The 27,266-nt window shown below is 36.5% G+C and overlaps 1 protein-coding gene across 4 annotated transcripts in view; it reads left to right on the top strand.

The window, feature by feature from the left end:
• Window positions 1-27,266, top strand: part of LOC140514131 (probable ATP-dependent RNA helicase DDX60) — a 167,240-nt gene that overhangs the window by 2,539 nt on the left and 137,435 nt on the right. For 3 of the 4 annotated variants that reach the window (XR_011970448.1, XM_072624208.1, XM_072624206.1), the window contains exons 2-8: window positions 895-1,127; window positions 14,512-14,605; window positions 17,423-17,474; window positions 17,742-17,931; window positions 19,027-19,368; window positions 23,684-23,800; window positions 26,708-26,863. Coding sequence is in view for 3 of the 4 variants with exons in the window: in XM_072624208.1 (XP_072480309.1) it covers window positions 14,602-14,605; window positions 17,423-17,474; window positions 17,742-17,931; window positions 19,027-19,368; window positions 23,684-23,800; window positions 26,708-26,863 (861 nt within the window). In the remaining variant the exon portion in view is untranslated. The remainder of the gene's footprint in view (window positions 1-894; window positions 1,128-14,511; window positions 14,606-17,422; window positions 17,475-17,741; window positions 17,932-19,026; window positions 19,369-23,683; window positions 23,801-26,707; window positions 26,864-27,266) is intronic. The other variant, XM_072624207.1, reaches the window with a different exon arrangement.

Below are 27,266 nucleotides of genomic sequence, written 5' to 3'. Positions count from 1 at the left end.
TTCTTTTCTTAGAATCTCTGGCTTCCTTTAAGACTCAGTTGAAGCATGGGTTCCTTTAGAAGTTCTTTCTTGGTCCCCCCCTGCTGCTAGTGCCATTGTTTCAGGCAACCTTCCATCTACTCTGTATTTATCTGTTGTATTCTGATTTATAGTTTGCTTCTCCCATTGGAATGCAAACTCCTTGAGGGCCGGGGCTATTTTTGTTTTTTCTTTATATCCCCTGCTTTTATTCTAGTGCTTGCCACATGGTAAGCGCTTCATACATTTTAGCTAGTTGACATATATGTGACAACAATCATTTTGATTTTCCCTCTGCTAGACAGTTTTTTTAAATGCTGACTTGTATATCTTCCTGTCTTTGAGAGCAATCGTAAGTTCTTATATCTCATTGCAGAACTCCTTACCTCCACCACAAATTATAATCTCTTGTACCTGAAAAAGGAAACTTAGAGCTTTTCTGGTTTAACCTCCTGATTTGACAATTTAAAAAACTGAGGTTCATGGAAGTAAAGTGATTTGTCCAAGGGATCACATATGTAGCCAGAAGCATGCTGAGCTTTGCACCCAGGTCCTCTGATTTCATCCTCAACCCCCTTTCCACTGTATCATTCTGTATCCTGTTCCATTTCTGCCATTCATTAAAGGCTTCCTCAAAGACTTTTTCTTTTCCCCCTTTGTGATCTTCTCACCTCAAGCCTGTGTTTTGTACTGTCTAAAACCCGAGAAGGCTCCTCTCCTCTGCTTTTGCTTTCTTTTTCTTTCCTTCTTGCCACTTTCCTTTTCGTTTCCCTTTTCTCTTCCCCTCACTTCTTTTCTCTTTTCTTTAGCTTTTTCTTTAATTTCCTCTCTTTACCTCTTGTTCAGTCAAATCATTTCTTTCCTGCTCATTACCAGCCTGGTGCCAAGGAGATCAATCTGAGAAACGAAACCTATTTACAACAAACCGAAACTAAACGTGATTGGCTTTCCAGAGTGCTGCTAAACTGAGTGAGGACAAACTGAGTAATGCTTTTGGAGTGACAAGCAGCTTTCTCACCTGCAGGCTGACCCTTCTCTCCAGCAGGTCAGTTTACTGCTCATCTCGAGGATGCTATTGGGAGCATGGGGAGCACACTTTTTTAACTCAGGTAAGGCTAAGCAAGTTCCTCCTTGGGTTTAAAGGGGCTGCAGGTGCTCCCAAATGAGCCCTTCTTTATAGATTACTGCAGAAGCAGGGATGAAAGAAAGAAAGGGAACTGAGAACCACTCCCTTTTTTGGTCCTTAGAGGTGCAGTGGGGCACAAGGAGACGCAGGCAACCAATCTGGTGGAGGGTCATGATCATCATATCCCCAGAGAAAAACCTTGCTCGAATTGAATCCAGCAGACCCTGAACAATGCACCTGTGGTTGAAGGGGACCTTAAGGAAGTGCTGATCCTATATTTATTTTGTACATGGGAAAACTAAGGCAGAGAGAGGTGAAGCACTTTAATCAAGTTATTACATAGAAAATAAGTGGCAGAGCTGGCAGTAAAACAGCTCTCACTCCAGCTCTCAACATCACACTAGCTGAATTTTCTTCTGTTGAGAGTGTATTTGTTGGGGGAGGGAGGTTGTGGAGGGGTTGGAATGAAAGGACCTCTAAATTACAGGGGTGGGGAACCTATGGCTTTGAGGCCACATGTGACCCTCTAGGTCCTCAAGAACAGTCCTTTAACTGAATCCAAACTTCACAAAACAATTAAGGGGATTTGTTCTGTAAAATTTGGACTCAGTCAAAAGACTGTACTTCAGGACCTAGAGGGCCACATGGGGCCTCTATCCCCACCCCTGAATGAGGATGAACAGCATCTAATAAAGGGGCCTGGAGGTGACTGGGGTATTGAAGGAGATAGTAGGACAGGATATAGAATACTGTCTTTTCTTCTAAAAACAGTCTGAAGAGGCAGGGTCAAACTCCATCTCTGTAACTTACTACCTAGGTGACTTTAAGTAGTCATTTAACCATATTTACCTCACCTGTTAAAAAAAAAAAAAGAGTTGGACTACATAGCCTCTAAGGATTCTTCAAAATCTAAATTTCTGATCCATGTCTTATCTTTTTTATTTTCTCCTGGCCCTGAGCTGACCAAAGGAAGCTACTCTAGGGCAAGATGAGTTCTTCCCAGGCAGAAATAGCCTGGGAAGTGGTATTCTGGGGCTGAAGGGGAATTGTGGGGTTACAGATCCAGCTATATGCAACCTCAGAAGTCATTTAGTCCATTTCCCTCATTTTATAGGTGAGGAAACTGAGGTACAGAGAATGAAAAAAAATTTGCTAAGTATTTAGTGAGGATATAGCAACACATCCAAGACATTCCCTGTCTTCAAGCATAACACATTCTAAAGAGGTACACAACACTTATAGGGGAGTGGTAAATGGGGCGAGGAAACAATTATACAAATAAATACAAAAAAAATTATACAATGTATAATTTTTACGACCCTTACAATATTTAACTTTTATGACCCATTGTCCTGTCTTCATGATATAGAATTCTATACAATTTACTTAGGGGATATTCTGCCCAGCTGGGTTCCCAAGGAGACATGCTTGACCTCACAGTTATGTCCCTGCAGTTGCAGGAAACATATACCTCATGTACAATTTTTGCTGCTTATGAGGCTTGTGAAATCAAGCTGCAGTAGGATGGAGTCCCCCATCTTTTGCTGTTTTGGTTTTACTCAAAGTGCCTCTGATTAAATAGTGTGATTAAGGAGGATCTTTCCTACTCATTGATGGGCCTGCCCCTTGATTAGGGAAATTGTTTTGTAGGAAGGTCCCAAGTATCTTTTGCTTTTTCTATTGAGGCACTGGGTCAGAGGGTTATGCCCTCTGTCTCTAAAAAAGGTGTAAATACTCTGAGGGTGAGGTTTTACTTTGGGGCTTAGTTTTTGTAAGAAGGTTTGAGTGCCAGAGAGGATTCTGGAAAGTCACTTTAAGGAGCCTCCCCTTCCCCACTTTTAAAACCCAGATGTCGGTACTTCCCTCTCTGGTAACTATGGTAACACAGTTGGACCTGTCTGTTGAATTCAGACAGAGGAAGTCATGTCTGTTGATCTTTTGATTTCTCTGTATTTTCTTTGAAGTTCAGCATGCTACCTCCCCTGATAGGTGAATGATATATGTGCTTGGTTAAAGGAATGATACATGTGCTTGATTAAAGTGATTGTCAATCCCTCAAATGTTGCCTTTCTTTTTATGAATGCAGATCTAAGAACCTGTGGTAGAGACTCCTCTGTGTATTTAGGGTGCTTACTGTTACAGCAACCTATCAGAACAAGTATGATTCTTTCCAATGGCAAATTCTCAAAGGATAGGCCACCATCATGCAGTTTCATTAAAACTCTCTCAAGATCCTACTGTGTTGAGGGGAAATACACTTCTCTACTCAAACATAGCCATTAACCATCCCCTTTAAAAGTGTGTTGAGAAAGTGTTACCTCAATTTGAACAGCAGTTTTCTTTAAGCTGGAAAACTATCAAGTTGCTCAAACTGGTCACTTCTGGGTTATACCGCAAAGCCCTGCGAGGTATTTACTCACTCAGTTATTGTACTGTCCAATCAGAGTGGTGCTCATAGTCATTCAGCTCTCACCAGGATAACAAAGTAGTTGCAAAAGCCCTTTTAACTTTTCCTTCTCAAGGCAGGCAGAAGTGGCGCCTCTAGGTGACTTTGAAGGGCAATTGTTGTCATTGAAGCACTGGTCAATGAAATCAATTCTCTTCCACAAATCAAGCAAAATTCACTCAGCTGAAGTTATCTCTTAGGTTACTTTACTGTCCCAGCTGCTTGGATAGCTTTTTTTAAAGCCCCTCCCCCTGCTATGTCTTCACCTTTTCTCATATTTCTTTTTCTCTTCTGATGCTGCACTTCCTGATATTTCAATTAAAAAATATTTTTACATGCATCTATCCCATTCACTCTCTCTCTACTGAACAACAGTAGCAAAAATCAAACCAAACCCAAAACAAAAAGAATACTCTCATCAAAAATAATTGAACAGAATAAATTTCCAGATTGGTACTGCCTGAAAAATATATGTACCTGTTCCCCGTTTTAAATAAAATTTGTACCATTACATCACTCTTTGACAGAAGGTGAAAACTATATTTTCTTCTTGGTCTTCCTGACTATTGGTTAGTCATTGCATTGATCAGATTACTAAAGTTTTTCAAGCATGTTTATCTCCATAATGTTGTGGTCATTTAATTAATTGTTCTTTTCCTGCTCACTTTGCTTTTCATTAATTCATGGAAGTGTTCCTAGTTTCCTCTGAAATTGTCAATTTCATCATTTTTATGGTATAATAATATTTGATTACATTTATATAGCATGATTTGTTTAACCATTTCCCAATAAGACAGTCTTTTAGTTTTTGTATACCTTTTTTTCCTGTGTGCTTTCTGATATTTGTCACTTTCATTTTTTAAATATCATCTTTGTCTAGTACATGTGAAGAAGAACCTCAAAGTTACCTTAATTTGCATTTATTAGTGTTTTAGAGCATTTTTATATGATTGTTGATAGCTTGGATTTTTTCCTTTGAAAATTGCCTGTTTCTTTGACCATTTATCTATTGAAGAGTGTCTCCTAGTTTTGAAAATTTGAGCCAATTCCACATATGTTTGGATGTGAGACTTAAACAATTTTTAATTTTATTTTAGACTTAAATGCTAAAACTTAAAAATACAAAAGAAGAGAAAAATAAGTATACCATAAGCTTAAATATTAAAACTTTAATATAAAATAAGAAGAAAAAAACATGTCATGTGCACAGCAGAATGTAAGAGAGGCTTCAAAATATATGGCAATAAAGCCTATGTATAAATATTATGTGTTGTGTTAAGAGCTATCCATCTTTTCTTTGCTTCTTTGTAAGTTTTCTTTTGTTCTCTGCTTGTACTTTGTTGTTTTTTATCTCCCCCCAGAATGCATGCATATATGTGTGTGTACACATATATACACACATACTTACATACATAAACATACACTTTCCCTAAAAAGATTCTACTCCTGGTCTGTGTTTTATGTTTTGTGCATCTCTTATTTTCTATCCCTCCTAACTCTTCTCCTTCACTTCTACCTACTATTACTTAACCTACTCCCTCTCTGGGTATCCCTTCTTTATCTTCCCATTCCCTTAATCTAGACATCCTTCTATACCTCCCCTTAACCTATTGCCTCACTGTCCCCTCTAGAGATCCCTCCCTTATCCTCCCCTCTCTCCCTATCCCCTTAGTATTTTATTTCTTTCTGAATTTAGAAGACTTTTATACTCTTTTAGCTATACATGCATTGTTCCCTCTTGAACCCATTCATCACTGCAAGTATGCTTTCAGAACCGTCAGCCCTACTCCCCCATCTAATCCCTTGGTGTTGGTTCTTCTCCCCACACCTCATTTGTATCAGATAATTACTCATTTTAGCTGTTCTAAACAGTTTTACTTTTTAAAGTCACATCAAACTCTCCTATCTACACCCCAATCATTCTTACAAACTATCCAATTACTAGTAATAATCTTAGACATTTGCTTTACCTTTTACATACATAAAAGGTAAATAGTTTGTCCTTATTGAGTCCCTTTTAATTAGTCTTTGGTATATACCTTCTATTTCTCTTGACTCTTATATGTCAAATTTTCTATTAAATTCAGATTTTTTTTTTAAAACAAAGTTCTGAAAGTCTGACAGTTCATTAAATGTTCATTTTTTTCATTCAGGATTATTCTTAGCTTTCCTGGGTATGTTATTTTTGACCAGAACACCAGTTCTTTTGCTTTCAATATATAGTGTTCTGTAACATGTGGTCTTTTAAGTGTCATCACTGCTAGATCTTGTGTGCTTCTAATTGTGGCACTGCCATATTTAAATTATTTTTTTCTTCTTGTTGCTCATAATATTTTGGTTTTTTTTGAGCTGGAGGTTTTGGAATTTGACTTTAATATTCCTGTGGGTTTTCCACAGAGGATTTCTTTCAGGTGGTGATCAGTGGAGTTTTTCTATTTCTACATTCCCCTCTTGTTCTAATGCTTCAGGATACTTTCTTTGTTTCTTGTATTACTGTATCAAGATTCTTTTTTCAACCGTAGCTTTCAGACAGTCTTGAAATTCTTATCTTTTATTGATCTGTTCTCCAGATCAGCTGTTTTTCTTATGAGATGTTTCACATTCTCTTCTATTTTTTCATTTTTTATATTTTGTTTGATTATTTCTTGTTCTCTTATAACTTTGCTGGCTTCCTCTTGCCTAATTCTGATTTTCAAGGAGTTGTTTTCTTCCTTAAAATTTTGGATCTCCTTTTTCAATTGGTTGAATTTCTTTTTTCTTGTTTTTTTTGGATTGTTCTTTTTTTTTTTTAGTTTTTCCTCAATCTCTCTCATTTGATTTTAAAAATCTTTTTAAAGTTCTTCTATGAATTCTTTTTGGGCAGGTGAACTCTTTCTGGGTAGAAGAGGGTTTCTTTGCTTCTGTATTGTACTCTGAAGATGAACTCTGGTCTTCTCTGTTCCTGCAGTAATTCTCTATAGTTGAATTCTTTCTCCTTTTCCTGGGAATTTAAAAAAAATTGTAGTAGCTTGGTTTTTGTAATCACTTCCAGTCCTAGGGTATTGGGGATGATGGCTTTGCCCTCAGATTCATCTTCAGTTCTCCCCTCTGACCTGGAACTGAAGTCAGGACCTCCAGTCTCCTGTTAAGTGCCCACAGCCAGTGGCATCCCTGCCCCACTGCTCCTGTACTCACCAGGCATGTGTTGGTTCTGCCTCACTCCCTGGCCACATCTCCAGACCACAGCTGGGTCCAGCATTCCTTGTCAGCAGAGGTTCCCTAAATCTTCTCTGGCTCAGATGCTGAACTCCCTTTGCTGTTCCAGGGATAAAAGTTCCTGTGGCGGGGGCTAAGGCAGCCTCCCAGCACAGCTAACTCCAGGGCTAGCTGCTTGTTGTTTGAGGGGGTCCCTACTCTGAAGGCGTTTACTCTTCACAGAGGTCAAACCTCATCCTAGGATTTTTCTTCATATCTTTTTTGATTATCCCAGGAGGATTACTGTTCTGGCTGTACTCTCATGTATTTTTACCACTCCATGTTTGCCATGAGGTGTTATTTTATCTCTTGTGGGGGGAAATCTTGAGAGCTTGAAATTTTCTTACTCTACTATCTTCCCAGAATCCTCTCAGATGTGAAACTTTTATCAGGGAAACTGGTTGCAAAAATTTTACCCCACTTTTCTATTTCCCTTCCTACGTTAATATTATTCTTGTTCTAGCTATTGAATGACTTGAATGAGAGCCCCCCTAGCCTCCAATAACTCACTTTTTACTTGAAAAGGCACAACTTCCCAGATTTTCCCATTGCATAATAGACTCTTAAGATCATAACTCATTTTCCAAATGTATACGTGCTCTTTCTCTCTCCCTCCTTTTTTCTCTCCCTACCCCTCCTTTCCTGTTTAATTTTATCCTCTTCAGTCATGAAACATACAGATACACACACACACACACACACACACACACACACACACACACATCAGAGGAGGTACCAGATCTAGAGTTCTGAAATCTCCCCAGGGTTCCCTTGTCTCTTTCATGTCTTGAAATTGTGTTTCTTCATATTCACTTTTCTCCAGTTTTTAGAGATTTATCAGTTCTCCTGTAAACTCTATTTTAAGGAAAGGATTAGACCATCCATATCCACTTAGTTATTCATTTATATGCTCTTCTTCTGAGTCTAGAAATTTCTTTCTGTACCATTCCCCAGCAGTCTTTATACCTCTGATTGGTCAGTTGTCCCTAGGATTCATTTTTAAGGAACTGCCCCTCCCTCCTTTTAGCTTACTTTTATATGCTGTCTTCTTTCATTGTAAGCTCCTTGAAGTCTTGACTCCTTGACTGTCTATCTTTTTGCTTCTACTTACATTCTCATCACTTAGCACAGTGCTCTACATTATTGACAAAAAGTTTCTAGTCCTTATTCTACACAAGCTCCTAGTCCTTGCTTCTACAAATAATTCCGCCCCCCCAAACCTTTCATGTCTCTTCTGAAAGCTGTTTCTTCATATACAAAGATAATGAAGATTATTCCCCCACATGCAGCATGGGAGTGATGTGTGGTTGGAAAGAAGATAGAATAGTCATCTCTAGGCTCTTCTCACATCATTCTTCAAGACAGACTTTAATTCCCATGCTCCAGGAAGTTGGGAGGCCACTCCACTATCCTAAGAGAGAGGATATACTGGACTAGAATTATATCTATTTGCTCCCTTAAATAGTATTAGTCTAGGGGATATGATTTTCAAGTTCAAGATAAATTTCTGATCACTATTTCTTTAATGGGGGAAGCAGGACCCCAAACTTTCTATTTAAGGCTCAACTTCATTGTTACCAAACATGAGTTCCACAGTGAACCTATAAATCAAGTAGTGGCAAAGAAATGGATTTATCCAAGGCAGTAGCAAAACAAATCAGAGAAAGAAAACAGGAGAATACATACCAGACAATATAGAATGAAGGAGCTATTGAGGGTGAAGTAACTCAGCTCAACTGAGAGAAAGAGAGAATGTCTCTGCACCTAAGGAGCAGTTTTCCAAAACCTCTAGGTTTCTAGTTCAGCAAGCTGGGAACATGACTGAGTTCAAATACAAGACTCAAGAGAAAAATGAAAGGGTAAAGAAGAAAGAGAAATCATAAGGGACTTATTAAAGTTAAACTGTTTACATTTCTACATGGAAAAACAATAGTTGTAACACATGAGACCTTTCTCCGTATTAGAGTAGTTGAAGGGAATATACAAAAATGTATACATATATATGTCTGTATATCATACACATGCATATATATGTATGTGTATGTATGTATATACATATATATGTCTGTCTATCTCTGTATATATATATATATGTTTATATATATATGGTGACAGAGAGAGAGAGAGAGAGAGAGAGAGAGAGAGAGAGAGAGAGAGAGAGAGAGAGAGAGAGAGAGAGAGAGAACATAGGGTAAGTTCAATATGAAGGGATGATATCTAAAAACCAAATTAAGGGGTGAGAGAGGAATGTACTGGGAGAAGGAGAAAGAGATGGGTAGAATGGCATAAATTTTCCCACATAAAAGAGGCAAGAAAAAGCTTTTGCAGTGGAGGGGAAGAGAGGAGAGGTGAGAGAGAATAAGTGAACCTTGATCTCATCAGATTTGACTTAAAGAGGGAATAAGATATACACTCAGTTGGGTAAAGAAATATATCTTACCTTACAGGAAAGTAGGGGAAAAGGGGGGATGATTAAAGGGAGGGCAAATGGGATCAGGGGGTAATTAGAAGCAAACATGTTTGAGTAGGGACAGGGTGAAAGGAGAGAGTAGAATATATGGGGGGTGGTGGTATAGGATGGAGGGCAATATGATTAGTCTTTCACAATATGACTATTAGGGAAGTGTTTTGTATGACAATATATGTATAACCTATGTCAAATTGCTTGTCTTCTCAATAATGGTGGGGAGGGAGGAAGGGAGAGAATGTCAAAATCAATGTTTTAGAAACTAATGTTGAACATTGTTTTTACATGCAACTGGGAAATAAGATATACAAGTAATGGGGTATACAAATCTATTTTGCTCTACAAGAAAATAGAAGGGAAGGGGATAAGGGGGTTTGTGACATAAAGGAGGATAGATTGGGGAAAGGGGTAATCAGAATGTACACCATCTTTGGGGGGGAGAGATGAGAAGAAAATTTGGAACTCAAAATCTTGTGGAAGTGAATGTTGAAAACTAAAATAAATAAATTAATAATAAAAAACCTAAACAACAACAAAAAAGGACACTAATAAACCTCCAATTTCCTAATAACTTCTGTATGTATATAGCTACTTTGCATATTGTCCCCCTCATTAGAATGTCATCTCTTTATTAGCAAGGACTATTTTTTGCCTTTCTTTGTATCTGTAGCTTCTGACATAGTGCCTGGCACCTAGCACTTAATAAAGGTTTATTGAGAGGAGAACCCCAGGGATAGACCTCAGAAAATAACAGTAAGAAGGACCTGATGCTTGAGACATCATTCCCCAAACCTTGGGACTAGAATTTGATTATAAAACAAATTAGTTCCAAGAGCTTTTACCTCACAACTTAGTGTTGGGTATAGTTGGACATGACTTTGTTTTGGGTGAGGGAGGGTTGTGCAAGGTCACCAGCCTCACTTTCTCCTCCAGAGTCATCCGGATCCAGTAATCTGATATTCATCAGGATGACTGAAGATGGCCCAGAATGCAATGGGAGACCTTGGACCTTAAAAGGGTCTAAGGTCTTTTCAGGTTCTCACTTTGAGTGAGGAAAAGCCTATTCAGTGAATGCCACTTTTTAAGAAGTGAGTCAAAGATTGTCCCCTTTAATCAAAAAAGGAAAAAAGAAATCAAACTGGGAGATGAAGACCCTTACTGTTGCTGGCCAAAGAGAAACAGTTACTACTTATATTCCCTCTGAGATAGGAGGGCTGAGACCTATTGTTGTCCAATCTATGAGCTCCAGAATGAATTGGGTTTAAGGCTTGGTCTTTGAGAAAGAAGTCTAGCCAGGAAACCCCAAGTTAATGAAGCAACTTTCTGCCATCAAAATGTACCTTCCTTTGGGTAGAGCACCCTCAAGAAGGGGAGGGAAGGGGAAGGGAAGCAAGAGGGAGGGAGGGGAAGGGAGGGGATGAGAGGAGAAGAGGAGTGGAGTTGCCCAACTGGAACTGGCCAGCTGAGTCCCCCTGCAGGCAGGTCTGACTACACACAGTGTGTGTATGAGAGACAAAGACAGAGAGACAGACAGAGACAGAGACACACGTAGAGAATTTATTGTTTGTTCTGCGCCAAACATTGTACTTGCTAAGTGTTAGGTACGTAAGTATGATAACAAAGACAATCATTACTTTCAAGGAGCTGACATTTATTGGGAGAAGAGAGCACAATAAGGGGGAGTTGCAAAAGGGGTGTATGGGAGGATGGGTTCATGATGAAGAGATAGCTGTGAAGTGACCTGGAGAACTGGCTCTTGGCAAGATGAGTTGAAAAGGGTAGAGTCCAGTTCCTATTTGGGTGGGAGAGGGATTAAGATGATGACTGCAGCATAGGACAGCATGGCATGGAGATAGCTAGAAAGTATTTGGTGAGAATCTGTAAAGTATAAGGAATTATGTTTCCAGAGAGATGTGATAAAATAGAGGAAGTGTGGTTTCTACGTAGAACAGGAAGGGAGATGTTCATTTAGCTGAAGTCAGTCAGCAACAGGATAATCTTTTCTTAGATATGAAGTTTATGCTAATGGTGATGAGATGAATAATTTTCTGTGTATAGCAATCTGGAAACATATCTAAGAATTAAGATCACCACATTGGTTATTACTTGGTTTTGGTTTCAAGTTGAAATACACAATAACTGTTTATGGTATATTTCTAAATTTTCTTTTATTGTGTAGTTTGGTAAACAATTGTATCATGTGTGTTGTCAGAAGAACAGTTTCTCTTATAACCTAAATGTTGTTAGATTAATAATTGTACTGTCAGAGAAAAATGATGAATGACTTAAAAAACTGTTAAGTTATTCTGTGTGACCATGTGTTTTTGAAGTTTATTATTTAAGAAATAATACACTTCCAAATTTTGTCTTTATTTAAAAGGGAAGTTTCAGTTAAAATTTGAAATTTGTGAGATTGTTAACTAAGCAATTTGGAGTTATTGTTTAAATCAATACTTTTAAAATTATGTTTGTGAAAGGAAACTTGGTAATTATGCAAAGAAAAGAACTTGTAAAATCTCTTCTTGCAATTTTTGTCAATTTTGTCAATTATATATAAGAGATTTTGTGACCAGAGAATTTAGGAATTTTAAATTGTAAGATGTTTTTAAGAAAGGGAAATTTTATGATCCAGGATGGGGGTTGAAATTTTATGGTATTTCAAGATAAGGGGAGGAGACTTTAATGCTTCCCCCACTTCCACTTCCTTAGTTGAGAAATTTGTCAGAGGGCTGCAGATAGCCCCTGGATTTTTCTGTTAACCCCTCAAATCCCAGACCAGATTCAGAAGAGAGAGTTTCACCTTTTCCCCCACCTGTATTACGACGACTCCCAGAGTCAGTAGTACCTTTACTGGTAAGGCACAGGAGCTATATACAGTGAGGTCCCCACTGGTAATGACCATGGACCCCTGGGGCTGAAAGCCTGGAAGTATTGTCCAAGCAGCATGGGGTTAGAAAGCAGCCAGCCTCAAAACTTGGTTAAGCCTGCCCTCTTAAAGTTGTAGCCTTAACATGTTAATCATGAGATGCCGATTCTCTATGTAAACTAATTTAGAAATATATTCAACAAAATTTAAGTCACCTGATTGGTAATAGGTTTGTTTCAAGTTTCAAATTGGTCAACTTTCCTATATAGAGTTCCTAAACAATGAATTTGGCTTGCTGAGAAGTTGTAAGTTTACATATTAGAAAAGATTTGTAATGATTGTCTTTTACCCCAGGACAAGTTTAAATTTGAGAAGGAAAAGATGTTAAATGGAATCCCTTATATATGTGAGTCCTGGTAAATCTTTATTGCTTATTGCAACTCAATGAGAATAAAAATAACTATACCCAACACTAAGTTGTGAGGTAAAAGCTCTTGGAACTAATTTGTTTTATAATCAAATTCTAGTCCCAAGGTTTGGGGAATGATGTCTCAAGCATCAGGTCCTTCTTACTGTTATTTTCTGAGGTCTATCCCTGGGGTTCTCCTCTCTACTTCTAAGCCATAACTAGGGCCTCCAGCCATACTGCTCCAAAATGATTTTGCTCCCTGAAATTCCTCCAGTGACTCCAACATACAGCTGTCTAATGTGCTCTGGAATTGAATCTAGGCTCTATTCTCCTGCAGTTGCTGGAAACTAGCAGGGTTCCTGCCCCTCTGCTATTGCACTGACTGACCTGTGCTAATTCCTTCTCGCCAAAGCTGAAGGATGGAGGGATATGTCTGATCAGCACAGTTATGCTTAGCATCTCTTGACAGTGGAAGGTCTTTCATTCTTTTTCTACTCAGCCTTCTGACCCCCATGCTGTCTGTGAGGTGAAAATTCCTGAGGCTGACGCTGTGTCCCAACCCAGCTGCCTCCAGGACTTGTCATTTGTTACTTCTGGAGAGTTAGCCTGGAAGTGTCAAACCTCTGCCCCTAGAAATCTGGTCTTTCCTGGTGACTTCTCAGGTTGCCTTAGGAAGACAACTACTTTATCCAGACTTCTGTTTAATTTTTCAGCTCTACATTCCCTCTTAGGTGATGTCCTGTCCTCATTTTTCTTCATAAAGTACTTAGCTGAAAGAATATTGGGAAATAGGAAAGAATATTGAGGAAGGAAAGGAAGGTTTGAAAACCCATTATGGTGAATGGGATAAAAAATTTTTTAGAGAGGAATAATAGACTTGCTTTTTCTTTAACACGGGCTTAGATGAGTTTGGATATCTTTAATTTTAGAGGATTCAGTCAGAATGGTTGAGTGATTTTTTTCCAAGGTTTAATCAACTACTAGGAATGGGGTAGGTGGTAGATGACAGAAGTAATCCAATGTTGAGAGTTGGTAGGGTATGAGTCCTGGGATGAGAAAGCAAAGAATCCAAGAGTATATATCATAGAATTGAACTGGTTCACTAAAGCATCAACACTGGGAAGGAAAAGAGAGTATAGTCAGAGAAGGGTTGATGTTCTGGGAAAGAACTGAGGGATGAAGGGGTTGGACATCATAGAGTGGATGAAAAAATGCTATTCAGTTTCAATTTTCTCAGCTATAAAATAGGAATAATGGGAACTTGATTTCATCTTAAAACATTTTATTTTCTGCATCTTCTCTCTTCCAGATCTTACTGAGATCCTGCTCCCTTTTGTTGGCATTTCTGGCCAACTTTCCTCATGCTGATTGCACTTTCACTCAGAACCTCTGAATACTTGTAACAGAGTGATTTGTAATTCTTTATCACCATGTCCAAACTCTTTTCTGCTATCATTATTCAGCATATTTTCCTCCTTTGAGTTTTGTGCTATTCTTATTTGTTACTTAATCTAGACCTTGGGGACCATTGTCTATGAAGCCCTAAGACATTTTCCTTCCTTCCTCAATTATTTCAGGGATTGACAAAGTCTTCACTCCACCTACCATTATACTAGGGAACTTGAACATACATATTGATGCTCCCTCAAATCCCTTAACTTCCCAATTCTTCCATCTATCCAATTCTTATGACCTACTCCTTTGCTTCACCTGGGTTATCAGGAGCTATCAGAAATAAAACAATTTTAGGGCTATTTGGGGAGAGAGATAACCTTTTCAGTTGGGGCATGAAATAGCACTAAGCTGAGCCTCAGAAGATGAGAAGGATTCTGAAAAGCAAGGAGAAAGAATAAGGGTGGGGGAAGGTTGTTGTGAGGAAAGTACATTGTAAATTCTAAAATAATAATAGTTTCTTCATTGCCTGCCTGCCTTCATTATGTTTCAGGACTGTCTTGAATAACAACCACTTTTTGAGGCTCTGACGGAATTTCTCGAACTTCATAGACAGCCTGACTTCTTCCAAGTGGCAACTACAATGGGTGAGTTACAATCTATTAAAATTCACAAAATCACATCTTCTAGTTGGAAGGGACTTCAGAGGTCAGCAAACCCAAATGTTGGAAGGTAATATAGCTCCATGAAAAGGCTACTGACTCTAGAGTCAGAAGGCTTGGGTTCAAATATTACCTCAGGCACTTACCACATATGCTACCTTGGGCAAGTCACTGAATCTCCTTGGTCCTCAGTTTCCTTATCTATGAAATGAGGAAGCTGTATACAATGACCTCTGGAGCACTTTCTGGCATACATCATAGATCCTAATGAAGCTATAACTGATACAAGCCTCCCTTCAGTTTTTTACATCTGAGAAGTGGTTTTCTAGCCTCCACTTAAAGACCTTCAGTGACAGAGAACTTTACTACCTCTCAAGTCATCTCATTCTACTTCTGGATTCCACTTCCGGGCAACTGTCATTAATGAGAGTTCTTTCCCTCTTATATCAAAACAAGACAACATGGTATAGTGGAAAGAGTGAAGTTGGGAGAGATCTGGATTTGAATCCTGACTCTGATATGACCTATATGACCCTGTGTGAATCACTTCAATTTTTCAGAGCCTTGCTTTTTTGTATTTCTATATTGCTCAGCTCCCAGGATTTTATGAGGAGAAAAGTAGCTATTATATGTTATCTACTTTGTAAACATTAAAGATTTATAAGAATGTCAGCCTTATTACAAGCAGAAGGTTGTTTACCTGTAACTTTTGTATGTTGACCCTAATTCTGCCCTCTGAGAACAAGGAAAAGTCTAAGCTGTTACCTGAGCAACAACCTTTAATGTATCTGAAGAAAACTCCTCTCTATATATCTATATGCTTTATATATTATACATTTTATTTGTATACATTTGTACATGTACACATTTGTACATTTATGTATCACCCAGAAAATGTTCATAGCACTGAGGGTGACTATGAATATGCCAGCATAATTCTGAATCACAAAGTATAACAGACTCTCCATATGGAAGGCAGAAGGAAAACGTTTATTCAGACATCTGAAAGTCAAATCCCAATACCAAAAAGCCAAATCCATCATAGTAACCAAGAAGTCAATATGCATTAACACTGTAGGGGACAAAGCCATTCCCAAGCCTCTTCCCCCTCAAACCTCCGCCCCCCGAGGACCCTTCCCACAAACAAACACTCACAATCCTAGCTTTGCCTGCTTGCCTGTGTCCTTCTCAACTCTGACTAGCCTGATCAACTTCCTCTCAGCTCCACTACACCCTTCCTGTTCCAACGGTTCAGCAAGCTTCTCCCACCACATGTAACTTAGGCTTCCATGTGATTTAAACAGGTCACATGGGTCTATTAATGAGTGGGAAAGATCTTACCATTTGAATTACCATTACATTCAGTCCCAATATCTTTTGTATTCAGTTGGTGGGGCAACTGGTATCAACAGAATTATAATAGGGATAACAGAACATAAGCATATAAAACAATGTCTTAGATTGCGGCCTGAGAACAACAGTATATATAGACAAATATATACATATATATGTATATATACATATTATACACACATATGTGTCATGAGTGTTATGGAGCCAACTTTAATTGGCTTGTGAGAGTCTATTGTAAAATTTATGTGATCATTTGCACCTTAGAAATGAGCAAATACTGCAAACCAGGGCTTGATTTCTTATTTTGTTGATTATCTAGACTTAAGAAAGTAAGGGAGAAAATTTTAGTAATGCACATTAAAATTAAAACTGTGAGGTATGTCATTTGTACTCTCTGTGACAGAGAGTTGGTTGTCTACCAACACATCATTATATATAATACAACAGCATGCACACACAGAGACACACATAAACATATGTGTTTATACACATACATATGTATATGTTAGGCTGCTAATGGCATGGTGGATAAAATGCTGTAGTCAGGAGTCATGACAAACCCGAGTTCAAATTCTGATTCAGACATTAGCTATGAGACCCTGGGGAAACCACTTAACCTCTTTTAGGCTTTGTTTCCTCCCTTGTAGAATGGGAATAATAATTGTTATCTACCTTAAAGGATTGTTGTGAGCATCAAATAAGATAGAACATCAAATAAGATATCTATAAGGTGCTTTGCAAATCTTAAAGCAATATATAAATTCTATGATAATAATATATTACATTTTATTACATAATTATAATATATTATGGCTATTATTATTAACTCCCTAGGACATCTCTCTCCATAGCCAAAAATCCCCAGGTCCTTCCCCTGATCCTTATACCTCACACTTTTGATAATAATAAAAGGCAATATTTCTGTAGTGCTTTAAAGTGTGCAAAATATTTTCACATGATATTTCTTTTGATCCATACAACTACTCAGTGGGGGAAGCTGCTATTATTATTCTCATTTTACAAATGTGCTAGGTGGATTTAAATGACTTGCTCAGGGTCACACAGCAACACTAGAACTCCATTCTTCATAGTAGCAAGTATTTTATCTGCTGTATCATTTAGCTTTTTCTTTTACGTCTTCTTTTCATTCTCATCATCTTCCTTTGTTTTGTAATCAATTACCTTTATAAGATTACAAATCTTATATATTGTAGTTCTATAGACAAATAGTCTTTAATGAGGTTTGATTTAAGTAAATTCAGCAAATATTATTACATCTAATATTTTCAAATATGGCTTGAGTGATGATTTTTTAAAGATAAGAAAAATGGTCCAGCTCTTGCCCTCATAGAGCTGTATACTGCCTTCTCTCATTTTCTTACTTACAACTGACAAATATATTTTAAAAAACCTGTGGATATTGAAAATAACTTGGCTGTCTTTTTTCAGAGCTGCTGAAGGAAATGTCGTGGGTGATTTTGAATGAAATTGCAGAATCCAGGTAAGTGCTATTGGAGTAAAGGAAGAAAAATGAGAAGTTTGCCATTCTGGGTGTTTCTGCATGGGTATGAAGAGATGTATGTACTCATGAGTGTCCTAATAGTCTTCTTATAGAAGTTTGGTCGTGGTGAGCTTCTCTTATTACATTCTCTCCATCATACCTCACATCATGAAAATATCCCAAATTCCAGAAGAAATCAAGAACTCATGACTAAAAAGCCTTCCTGAATAACTGTTTAATCTGTATTATTTGTGATTTTCATTTCAGCTATTCTAGCTTACTCAATGATTTTGTTGAATCTGAACTCTTCCTGATTGATGGGGATTCCTTATTTATCACCTGCCTAAATGATAAACAGTTGGAGCCAGGACAAAGTCTTCACTTATTCTACTTGGTTGAATGCTTTCTTTTGGATTTGACAAGTAAAGGAGGCCAATTCATTGTTGTATTCTTCAAGGTAGCATTTGAATCTATTTAAAAAACACATACATGCAATTACTGCAATTAACATAGAAAACACTATGTTTCTGCTTGGTATGTGCAATTTAGCAAATAATGTGCGATGCAGTAGTGTAAGAATGCTGGATTTGAAGGGAGGCCCTGAGTTTCCTATCCCAGGTCTGCCCCTTATTTCCTATGTGAAATTGTACAACTGTTCTAGGCCTCAGATTCCTCATTTGTAAAATAAGGGTGCTGGACTAGACCTTGAGTCCTCTCCCTTTTAGCTTTAAATCTAGGATCCTAAGAACAATGACACATGATATACAGAAATATTGTTGAAAATATGTGACAGGCTATGAAGGGAAAAAAAAGAATTTGAAAGCTCTCCTTCTATCAACTCTGATTTTTTCTCTGATCTACATCTGAAACTGTGATTCTCAACCCTGACTCGTGGCCACTTTGAGCTTTCTGGGAAACAAGGGAAAGAAAAAAGAATGGGCTATTAGGGAGATAAAGCGGGAGGCACACTCAAAGCAATTGAAATCTAGTTAGAGGCAGAGAATTGGAATTGGAATGAAAGTTAAAATATGACAAATTGTTTGCACTTCTGAGATGTTCAAGAGTTAAAATCTTAGAGCCTGACTGTGGCAAAGAGCAAGCCAAAGACGACACTCTGGGATTGATCCTGTCCTTCTTCCCTTCGTAATGTTTGTCCCCTACTCCCACCCCCTTTCAGCTGCCTTTCATATGTTGTCATTTCCCATTAGATTGTAGCCTCTTACAAGGCAGAGATTATATTTCTCTCTAGTGTCTGAAACCATGTCTGGCACATAAAAGATGTTTAATAGATGTTTATTGGCTGACTGGTATCCAATTCAGTTTAGTCCAGTTTAATCTAATCTAACTCAACAAAAAATTTTTAAAGAACTTATGTTCAAGATATGAGATGACAAGTATCCAAATGCAAAACAAACAAATAATATTTAGTCTCTGTCCTCAAGTGGCTTCTGTTCTGTAGGAATGTCATGCTGTCAGCAGGTGAGCTAATTATCCACTAGATGGCAATGTCAGCATTGTGACATAATCTTACTTTGCTTTGTTCTTCCTTCAGGATTTTGAACACTCATATTTTGAAACTCCAGAACTTCTTCCATTAAGGACTGCATTGATACTCCACCTCCAGCAAAATACTGACATTAATATTCAAACTGAATTTTCAGGATGTTTTTCACAAGAATGGAACTGTTTCTTGGATGGAAATTGCCCATATTTCCTATTAGTTTTAGATGAAGGAATGACTGATCTACAGACATATCTTTTCTATTTTTACATCATGCATTCCTGGTCCAAGAGGATTAGTATTGCACTGATTTCAGGGCAGGAAATGGATATCCTCAGAGTTCATGCATACTTTATGCTAAGCAGATACAAAAACCAGCTTTTTTTCAAGCAGGTAAATTTATTTTAAAAAGTGTTTTATTGATATCTTTTTTGTGTCACAGTCAGTTTTCACCAGCATTTCCTAATGTTCCACAAACCTTCACTGAAACTTTCATTGTTACAAAGAAAACAGTTAAGTAAAGGAAACTGTCAAAGTGACTGCATATGATAATTTATGCAACATTCCTTACCTGTAGCTTATTAACTTGCCTTTTGAGAGAAGGGAAATTGATTTTCTCACTGGGTCTGTAGGACCAAGTTTGTTCATTAAACATGTACATATTTAAAAAATAACAATTATCTAGTTTTTAGAGTTTTAGAATCATTTTCTCCTATGGATCTCAAAATCCTTTATAATTCTCAAAATACTCAAAATACCTCAATGTTTCCACCCATTGTGTAGAAATAGTTTTATGTAATCAGGGAGCAGATGATTGCATTAAATAAGAAAGATTCAAATCAGAAGTCATTGGTCAGAAAGGTATTGTGACATTTGTATGTCTGGTAATGCTTAGTATTAAATAAGCAAAAGATTCCTTCGTAGTCTGGAAAATCTAATGGCACCATGGATAGAATGCTGGACCTGAAATCAGGGAGACATTTACTAGTTGCCACTTAAACTCTATTTTTCTGTTTCCTCATCTGTAAAATGGGGATAATAATAGTACCTATCTCCCAGAGCTGTTATGAAGATGATAGGAGATAGTAACTGTAAAGCAATTTTCACAGTTCCTGGCACATGGTAAGTACTATGTTACTGTTAGCTAATACTATTGTTATGAAAGAAATAATGGCCAGAGTGATATCTGAGTGGCAATGAGAAGAAATGACAACTCTTTTACTCTTACTAAAGGGAATCCTGAAGTTCTGTAGTACTGGAAGGGAATGCCTTATTTAGCCAACATGATCTCTTTCCCAACAGGAGCAACATGGCATGGAAGACAATATCGGTTTTATAAATTCATTCAGAAAACATTACTCGTGAGAATGGTGGAAATGTATCAACTAACCGCACAGAAGATAGGCTGGGGATAAAATGTTTGATTTGAGGTTCAGTTAAGCCAGATTATCTCATGTATATATTATTTTCAACATAGAATTTAATTAGAAACAATAATGAGCATGGATACAAAAGAACTGTAATATGTATATTTATGTTAATTAATGCCAGTGCATAAAGTACCACGATAACTTTCAGCCGTTGCCTTTATAGCTCTATCAGAATTATTTGTCCATTCATTTTCCCTATATGGTTTAACTGTGTACTTCATTCTTGTAGCTCTGTATTTGTTAATTTTATATTATTTCATAAAGACTCTCAATTTATTTGTATTTCACTCCACTGATGTAGGGATGGGAGTAGTAACTGACTTGTGGTTTCATTAATAGAGGAAACTGGAATAATCATATAGGTCCACAATTTCTCTGTGACTTAGAGTTTAAGAGATTTATCTAGCTTATTAAGACATTAAATGTCTTGTCCAGGATCACTCAGCCAGTACTTATTAGAGCAGGGACTTGAGACCAGTTGATCTACTACACCAGGGTGTCTAAATTGAACCATAGTTTATGTAACCATTTTCCTTAAAAATATCCTAAGATATAACTTAATTTTTAAGATAATAATTTCAGCATCAATTTCCAAGTATCAAATAATTGGAACAGAGAGTATGTTTATTTTTGTGTCTCCTACTGTGTCTCCTACTTATATTTCATCAGTAGTAAATGAATATGATTGACTTTTTTCCTTTCTTTTTTTAAAAATTGTCTTATTGTTCTTCCGCTCTTTAAAGAAAATCACCATCATTTCTTAAAGAGTCTCTCACATATAACACTATAACAAAAGTGTACTTGGTTCTTCATAGCTCTACTTATAGTGCATGTTACTTATTTGATATTTTTGCTGCCAATTTGATGGATATGAGACAGTACATCAAAGTTTTTCTAGTTTTTATCTCTGATTATTATTGAAATTGAAAAATTTCAAATTATTAACAAGAAATTTTGTTCATCTTGAAAACTGTCACTTCATATCTTTTGACCATTTATGCACTAAGGGCTTTGGGTTGCTACTATTATATTTTAATATTTTGGATTTCAAAATATTTTTAGTATTTTGGATTTCAAATTTGATTTATTATGTGTATCACAAATATTTTCATTTTGTATTTCTTTTTATTTTAGTTATTTTATTGAAAAGATTTAAAAATTTAGGCTAGCAAAAGTTTCTTTGATTTCTTGAATTAAAAAAAGTAATTTTCCTTCCATAATTGAGAAAAATGACTCATTCTATTCTCTTTTTTATTTTTTTCTGTGGTTTATTTTTTCATATCTCTCATCTAATATTCCATTAGGAATATAAATGAGTGATGTACATTTATGAATGTATATGTGCACATATATTCATATATGTGTGTATTTTTGCATGTAGTCACACATGTATATACATAGATCTACATATATTCATATTTATATAGATCTGTTTTTATATGTACAGATTTTTATGCATATATATCATGGAGAAACAGGTACATTTTTGTTACAATTATGGGTTTGGTTGTGTGGGGGACTCATTAGGAAGTGACAGTGAATTTAAAAAAAACAAGCAGTGTGTGTGTGTGTATGTGTATGAAGATATATATTAAAATCCCTTTTTGACATGGATATTCTTACTAATTTTTCTATGTACATTTGTTAAAAAAAAATGAATCCTGTTGCAGATTAGTGTTTTCTAAAGGTTTGGCCAGGGAGGCAGCATAGTATGGTGGCTTCAGAGGGTTGTAATATGGGTCAGAGTTCTATTCTGTGACCCTCAGCAAGTTGCTTTAATTCTTGGCACTCTGGCAATTAAACTGCAGAACAGGTTCTGCTCTCCATTGATAGTATACATTCTCACATCAGGAATTCCCTACGCCAGTAAAATTATAGGTCCAGAACAAAAGAAGATTTCTTGTTTCATTTATATACATTTGGTTGAATTTCTGGTCAGCCTATTCTAGACTACCAATTTATTTCTCTATTTTTTTTTTTTTTTGTCAAGGAGCAGATACTGTCAATGATAAACACTTTGTAATGTGTTTTAAAGTCTGGCAGTACAAGACCCCCAAGACTGGCTTTTCTTTTCAAATGTGCCCCTTAATGATCTTGTATCCTTGTTTTTCCATGTACATTTCATTATATGAAAACCGCAATTCTAGAGAATTGATGATGCGGCATGCTGTCTGCCTCCTCACAAAGAACTGATGGACTCAGGATGCAGAATGAGACAGACATTTCTGGATATTACCAATTTAGAATTTGTTTTGCTCGACTATGCATGTTGATTGAAAGGGTTTTGTTTTTCTTTTTTCTTCAGTCGGAGGTAGGCAGGAAGAATGAAAATAAATGCTTGTCAATTAGGAAAAAAGAAAAAAAAGACTTGGTAAAACAAAATGCTACCTTAAAGGCTGTTCTCCAAATAGCTATAATCCATGCAAGATTCCTCAATAAATACAATAAAGATAACTGTTAAATAACTCTCTATTAATATCAAGTGAGTCATTAAATAGGGAGATGTATGCTTACCAAACATCACAGGACTTTCTTAAAGAGATTCATGCTTACTCAGAGGAAACTGACTTAGGAATCTGCAGAGGATCAATCATAGATGCAGTATTTCTATTTTCTAATCTATCCCATGTAGTTAAATTAGTACAACAGTACACATATATGACAGGCACTTTATATGAACCAGACCCAAATTAATAGTGGATAAGATTAGAATGGATTGCATTTGGGAAATTATGCAGTGCTTTTGAAGATCCTAAACGCCTTAGTATCACAAACATTTATTTAAAAAAATACAAATAAACATATAGTGATAGTTATGAATTAAGCAACTTATTTCCAATAATGACTTACATGTAAGATGTGTCATGAAGAGTAACATTCTAGGGAAAATATCCTAGGGAGTATATACTGTAAAAGGGATCTGATTCAATAATGGAACGAGTGAAGAACAACTTACTCTCACAAATGATCATCCAAATAGTTTGCTGGCACTCGTAAAATAGAATGTAACATAAAAACTTCCCAAGTACATTAAGTAAATCATTTATGGAGGATATGGACAAAAATGATACATTATGTGATGGTATGGATGGGTTGAGATCTGTGCCAGTGGAGGAATGCTGATGAGATCATGAATCAACTAATACTTGGATAGGTCTCATTGTAATTTGAAAGATTTATGCCTTTCTATTATATATCATAATGAAAGACCTGCATTGATATAGATAATTATGTTCCAAACTAAAATAATAATCCATATAATTTGTTCCCTTTTGTAGAATAAAAAGGAAATGGAGAGTGTTTACCGAACTATGATTGAACATTTGAAATCATCCAATGTTGCAGCACTGACACCATTATTTGACCAATTAAAGTGTAACAACCTGGAAAAAGAGGTACTAAAGCTACTGTTTATTTAGTTAAAAGACTGATAGAATTTGGAAAAAAAATATAAGAGCTTATATGTTTTGCATTTTAAATGTTGTTAAATTCATTAGGTTCAACTGGAGTCAAGATGCAACCCCCCCCCCCCCAAAAAAACCAACAAACTGAATAAGTAGAACAAATGGACCAAATGTATTAAGTCAAAGTTTAAGAGATATAAATGTAAAGTCTGACATGGGTTCAAAAAATCAACTTCACAATTAGAGTATGAGGAAGCATAGAAACATAATCTGAGGTTTGAAGAGATTGTAAATTCAACATGAGTCAGTCATGAAAAATGGCTAATGAGATCTTAGATTGTATTGAGTGTCTATGAGTCAGTATCCAGAGTGAAAATACTTTTAGGAAGGACTTGCCAAGGACAGGAATATCCACAGGGATGGTAAGGTGCCTTGAGAACAGAACTATACAGCCTTCCAGTTGCAAAGGACTTCAGGACCCTTTAGTTTAGCCTACATGAGACAAGGCAATCTCAATGTCCCCTCTCCAATTCTACCTCTTGAACAACCCTGTTCAACTTTCATATACTTCTAATTATAAGAAGCTTTTTCTTTGGCTTGAGCTTAAACAGACCCCTTTGCAACTTATACCCACTGCTTCTAATTTTGTCCCCTGGGCCCAAGTAGGCAGCTTTCGTGTGCTTTAAGATAATTAAGTTATCCCAAAGATCTTTTGCTTTCTCCAGGTTAAACATCCCCCTTTCCTTCAGCCATTCTTCCTATGATATGTTCTCCAAGGCTGTCAAACATCTTAGTCTCTTTTCTTTGTATGCTCTCCTATTTGTCAATCAACATCATTCCTGAAACGTGGCATGTAAAATAGAGCATGGCACTCCAGTTGTGTTTTGATGAGGACCGAGTAAAGCATTCACTGTGTTCTGAATAAAATAATCAACGACATTTGCATAGTACTTTAAAGTTTTCAAAATCTCTCACACCTATTATCTCATTTTATCCTTGAACAGCCCTATGAAAGATATTACAGGTATTATTATCCCCATATTTTTTCTTTAGACATCAGGGATCTGGGTCTCAGGGAAGTAAAAAGATTTTCCCAGAGCAGCAGAACTCTTTCTGATTTCAAATTCAGCATTGTACCTACTGCACCACACTGCCTCTCACTACTCCTAATGAAATCCATGCCAGTTGTTGCTAACTAATGTTGAATGTGCAAAACACAAAAGATTTACTTTGCACGAAATGTTACAAGCCACTTATCCCCCATCTTGTATTTGTAAAGTTTATTTTTTAATCAAGGATAAAATTTTATATTTCTCTCTATTAAATTTATTATCTCTTATTGTGTAATTATTAAGACCTGTTCTGAATGACATCCAATATGCCAGCTATTCTGCTTAGCTTTGTGTCATCTGCAGTATTTACATGCAGTAATAATAATAAATAATAAGTAATAAATAATGACGGGGCATCCAAGTGTAATAGTAGATAGAGCACTAGGGTGAAGTCAGGAAGACCTGAGTTCAGATTTGACCTCAGACACTTACTAGTTGTGTGGTGCTGGGAAAGTCACTTAACCTTGTTTGTCTCAGTTTCCTCATCTGTAAAGTTAGCTAGAGAAGGAAATGATAAACCATTCTAGTATCTTTGCCAAGAAACCCCCCAGCGTGATTACAAAGGGTCCAGACACAACTGAACAACAAAACAAATAATAATAATAATTAACATTTATACAGTGCTGGCTATGTGCCAGGCACTGTGCTACATGCTTTCTAAATGTTTTTGATTAAATTCTGGGAGGGAGATGCTATTATTACCCCCATTTTACAACTGAGGAAACCAAGGCAAAGAGAAGTTAAGCTCAGATCACAGAGTTATGAAGTGTCTCAGGCAGAGGTTCTGAAACTTGTTTGGCTTACCACCCCTTTAAAAAAATTACTCAGTGCACCCTGTAAATCTATTTTCTTTAATTCTTTAACATTTTTTTTGAAATTCACATCATTTCAAAAAGTGTAAAATACATATATTTTAAAAACGATGCATCTTAAAATTAATAATCTATTGTAAATTTGTGGAGTTTTTTCCTGTATTGAAATTTTGATTAAACAATATTGTCTCATGTAACTGTATAGTATTATATTGTAAATAAGTTATTACATGTACATATTGCAGGTATTTTTTTGGACATTCATATGGTGGAGAGATTAGGCTTGTTTTACTTGCCATCAGAGGGTAATAATGGCAGATGTAGGAAAATTTCCCAGCTCTTATATGACTCCAGTATGTTGACACATTCCTGTAATTCTTGCTACAAGGTGAGGTAGAGACTGGTGGATAGCTTGCCTAAGCAAGAGCAAAATGATCTAGGTAAGAAATGGAACAGGTTAAAACTTTTGTGTCAATCAGTAGTGATGATGAGGCCCCTGAGTGGCTGTTGAAGTTTTAGCCTGAGTGAGACAGAGATTCCCAGTCTAATAAGAGTATTATATTAAAGTGCAGTTGGTTATTTGCTTTCTACTCCCCTACTTCTTTTCCTTCTCTTTTGAGGATACAAGCACACACACAGAGTGTATAGCTGTCTTATGGCTTAAACTTTCAGGGATATTTCATTGAACTCACATTTGCAGCATCCTGTTAAAGAGGGCCACTAGAAACCTGGAAAAATTAGCCTAATAGTTATCTATTATTAATTATATAACACACTACTTAAAGAAATTCTTAGGAGTTTTTCTTCTATCCTATTTATAATTATAAAAATGAGATGATTGTAATACCTTTAATGGATCTGAAAAATAACTTGTTTTGGGCAAGATATGAATGCCAACAAATTTTTCACCGAAGACTATCCTAAGGAAAAAAACTATGTTGTTCTAAAAATGCGATAATTTTCTTTTGTGTCAGATATGTTGGAGTATTGGTCAACTTCAGTCCCTCTGGCCAAAAGGATCTGATATTAGACGTGTTCTCTGTGTCTTATCATGTTCTTTGTCATTGAAAATGTACCATCATTTTCTACAAAAGAGAAAGAATGATTCTCCAAAAACAGACATATCTCAGGTCAGATTTAACTTTATTATTCAACATCTTTGCTTTCCACTTTAGAAATGTTATGCAATCTTAGAAATTATTTTCTTTTAAAAATGTCTCTATTGCCATTAATTTTTCAAGATTATAGGAAAACATTTTCTTTGTGATAATTATTAGATACTTGTCAAAGAAATGAGTGAATGATCTGTCTGTCCTAGAGGCATCTCAAACTCAACTTGTCTAAAACAGAACTCATTATGACCTCCTACTCCTTTATTGTCTGCACTTATTTGTTACTTTCAAATGGAATGATCATCCTCATTCTTGTTCTGCTTGACTTCTCATTCTCACTCATTCTGTATATCCAAGCCACTCACAAATCTTGTTGTTTCTACCTTTGCAACATCTCTTATATATATCCCCTTTTCTCCAT

This window comes from Notamacropus eugenii, chromosome 7, assembly GCF_028372415.1.
Source record: "Notamacropus eugenii isolate mMacEug1 chromosome 7, mMacEug1.pri_v2, whole genome shotgun sequence".
Classification (NCBI taxonomy): domain Eukaryota; kingdom Metazoa; phylum Chordata; class Mammalia; order Diprotodontia; family Macropodidae; genus Notamacropus; species Notamacropus eugenii.
The sequence above is the reverse complement of the archived record's forward strand: the minus strand, read 5'-3'. Positions and strand labels throughout refer to the sequence as shown.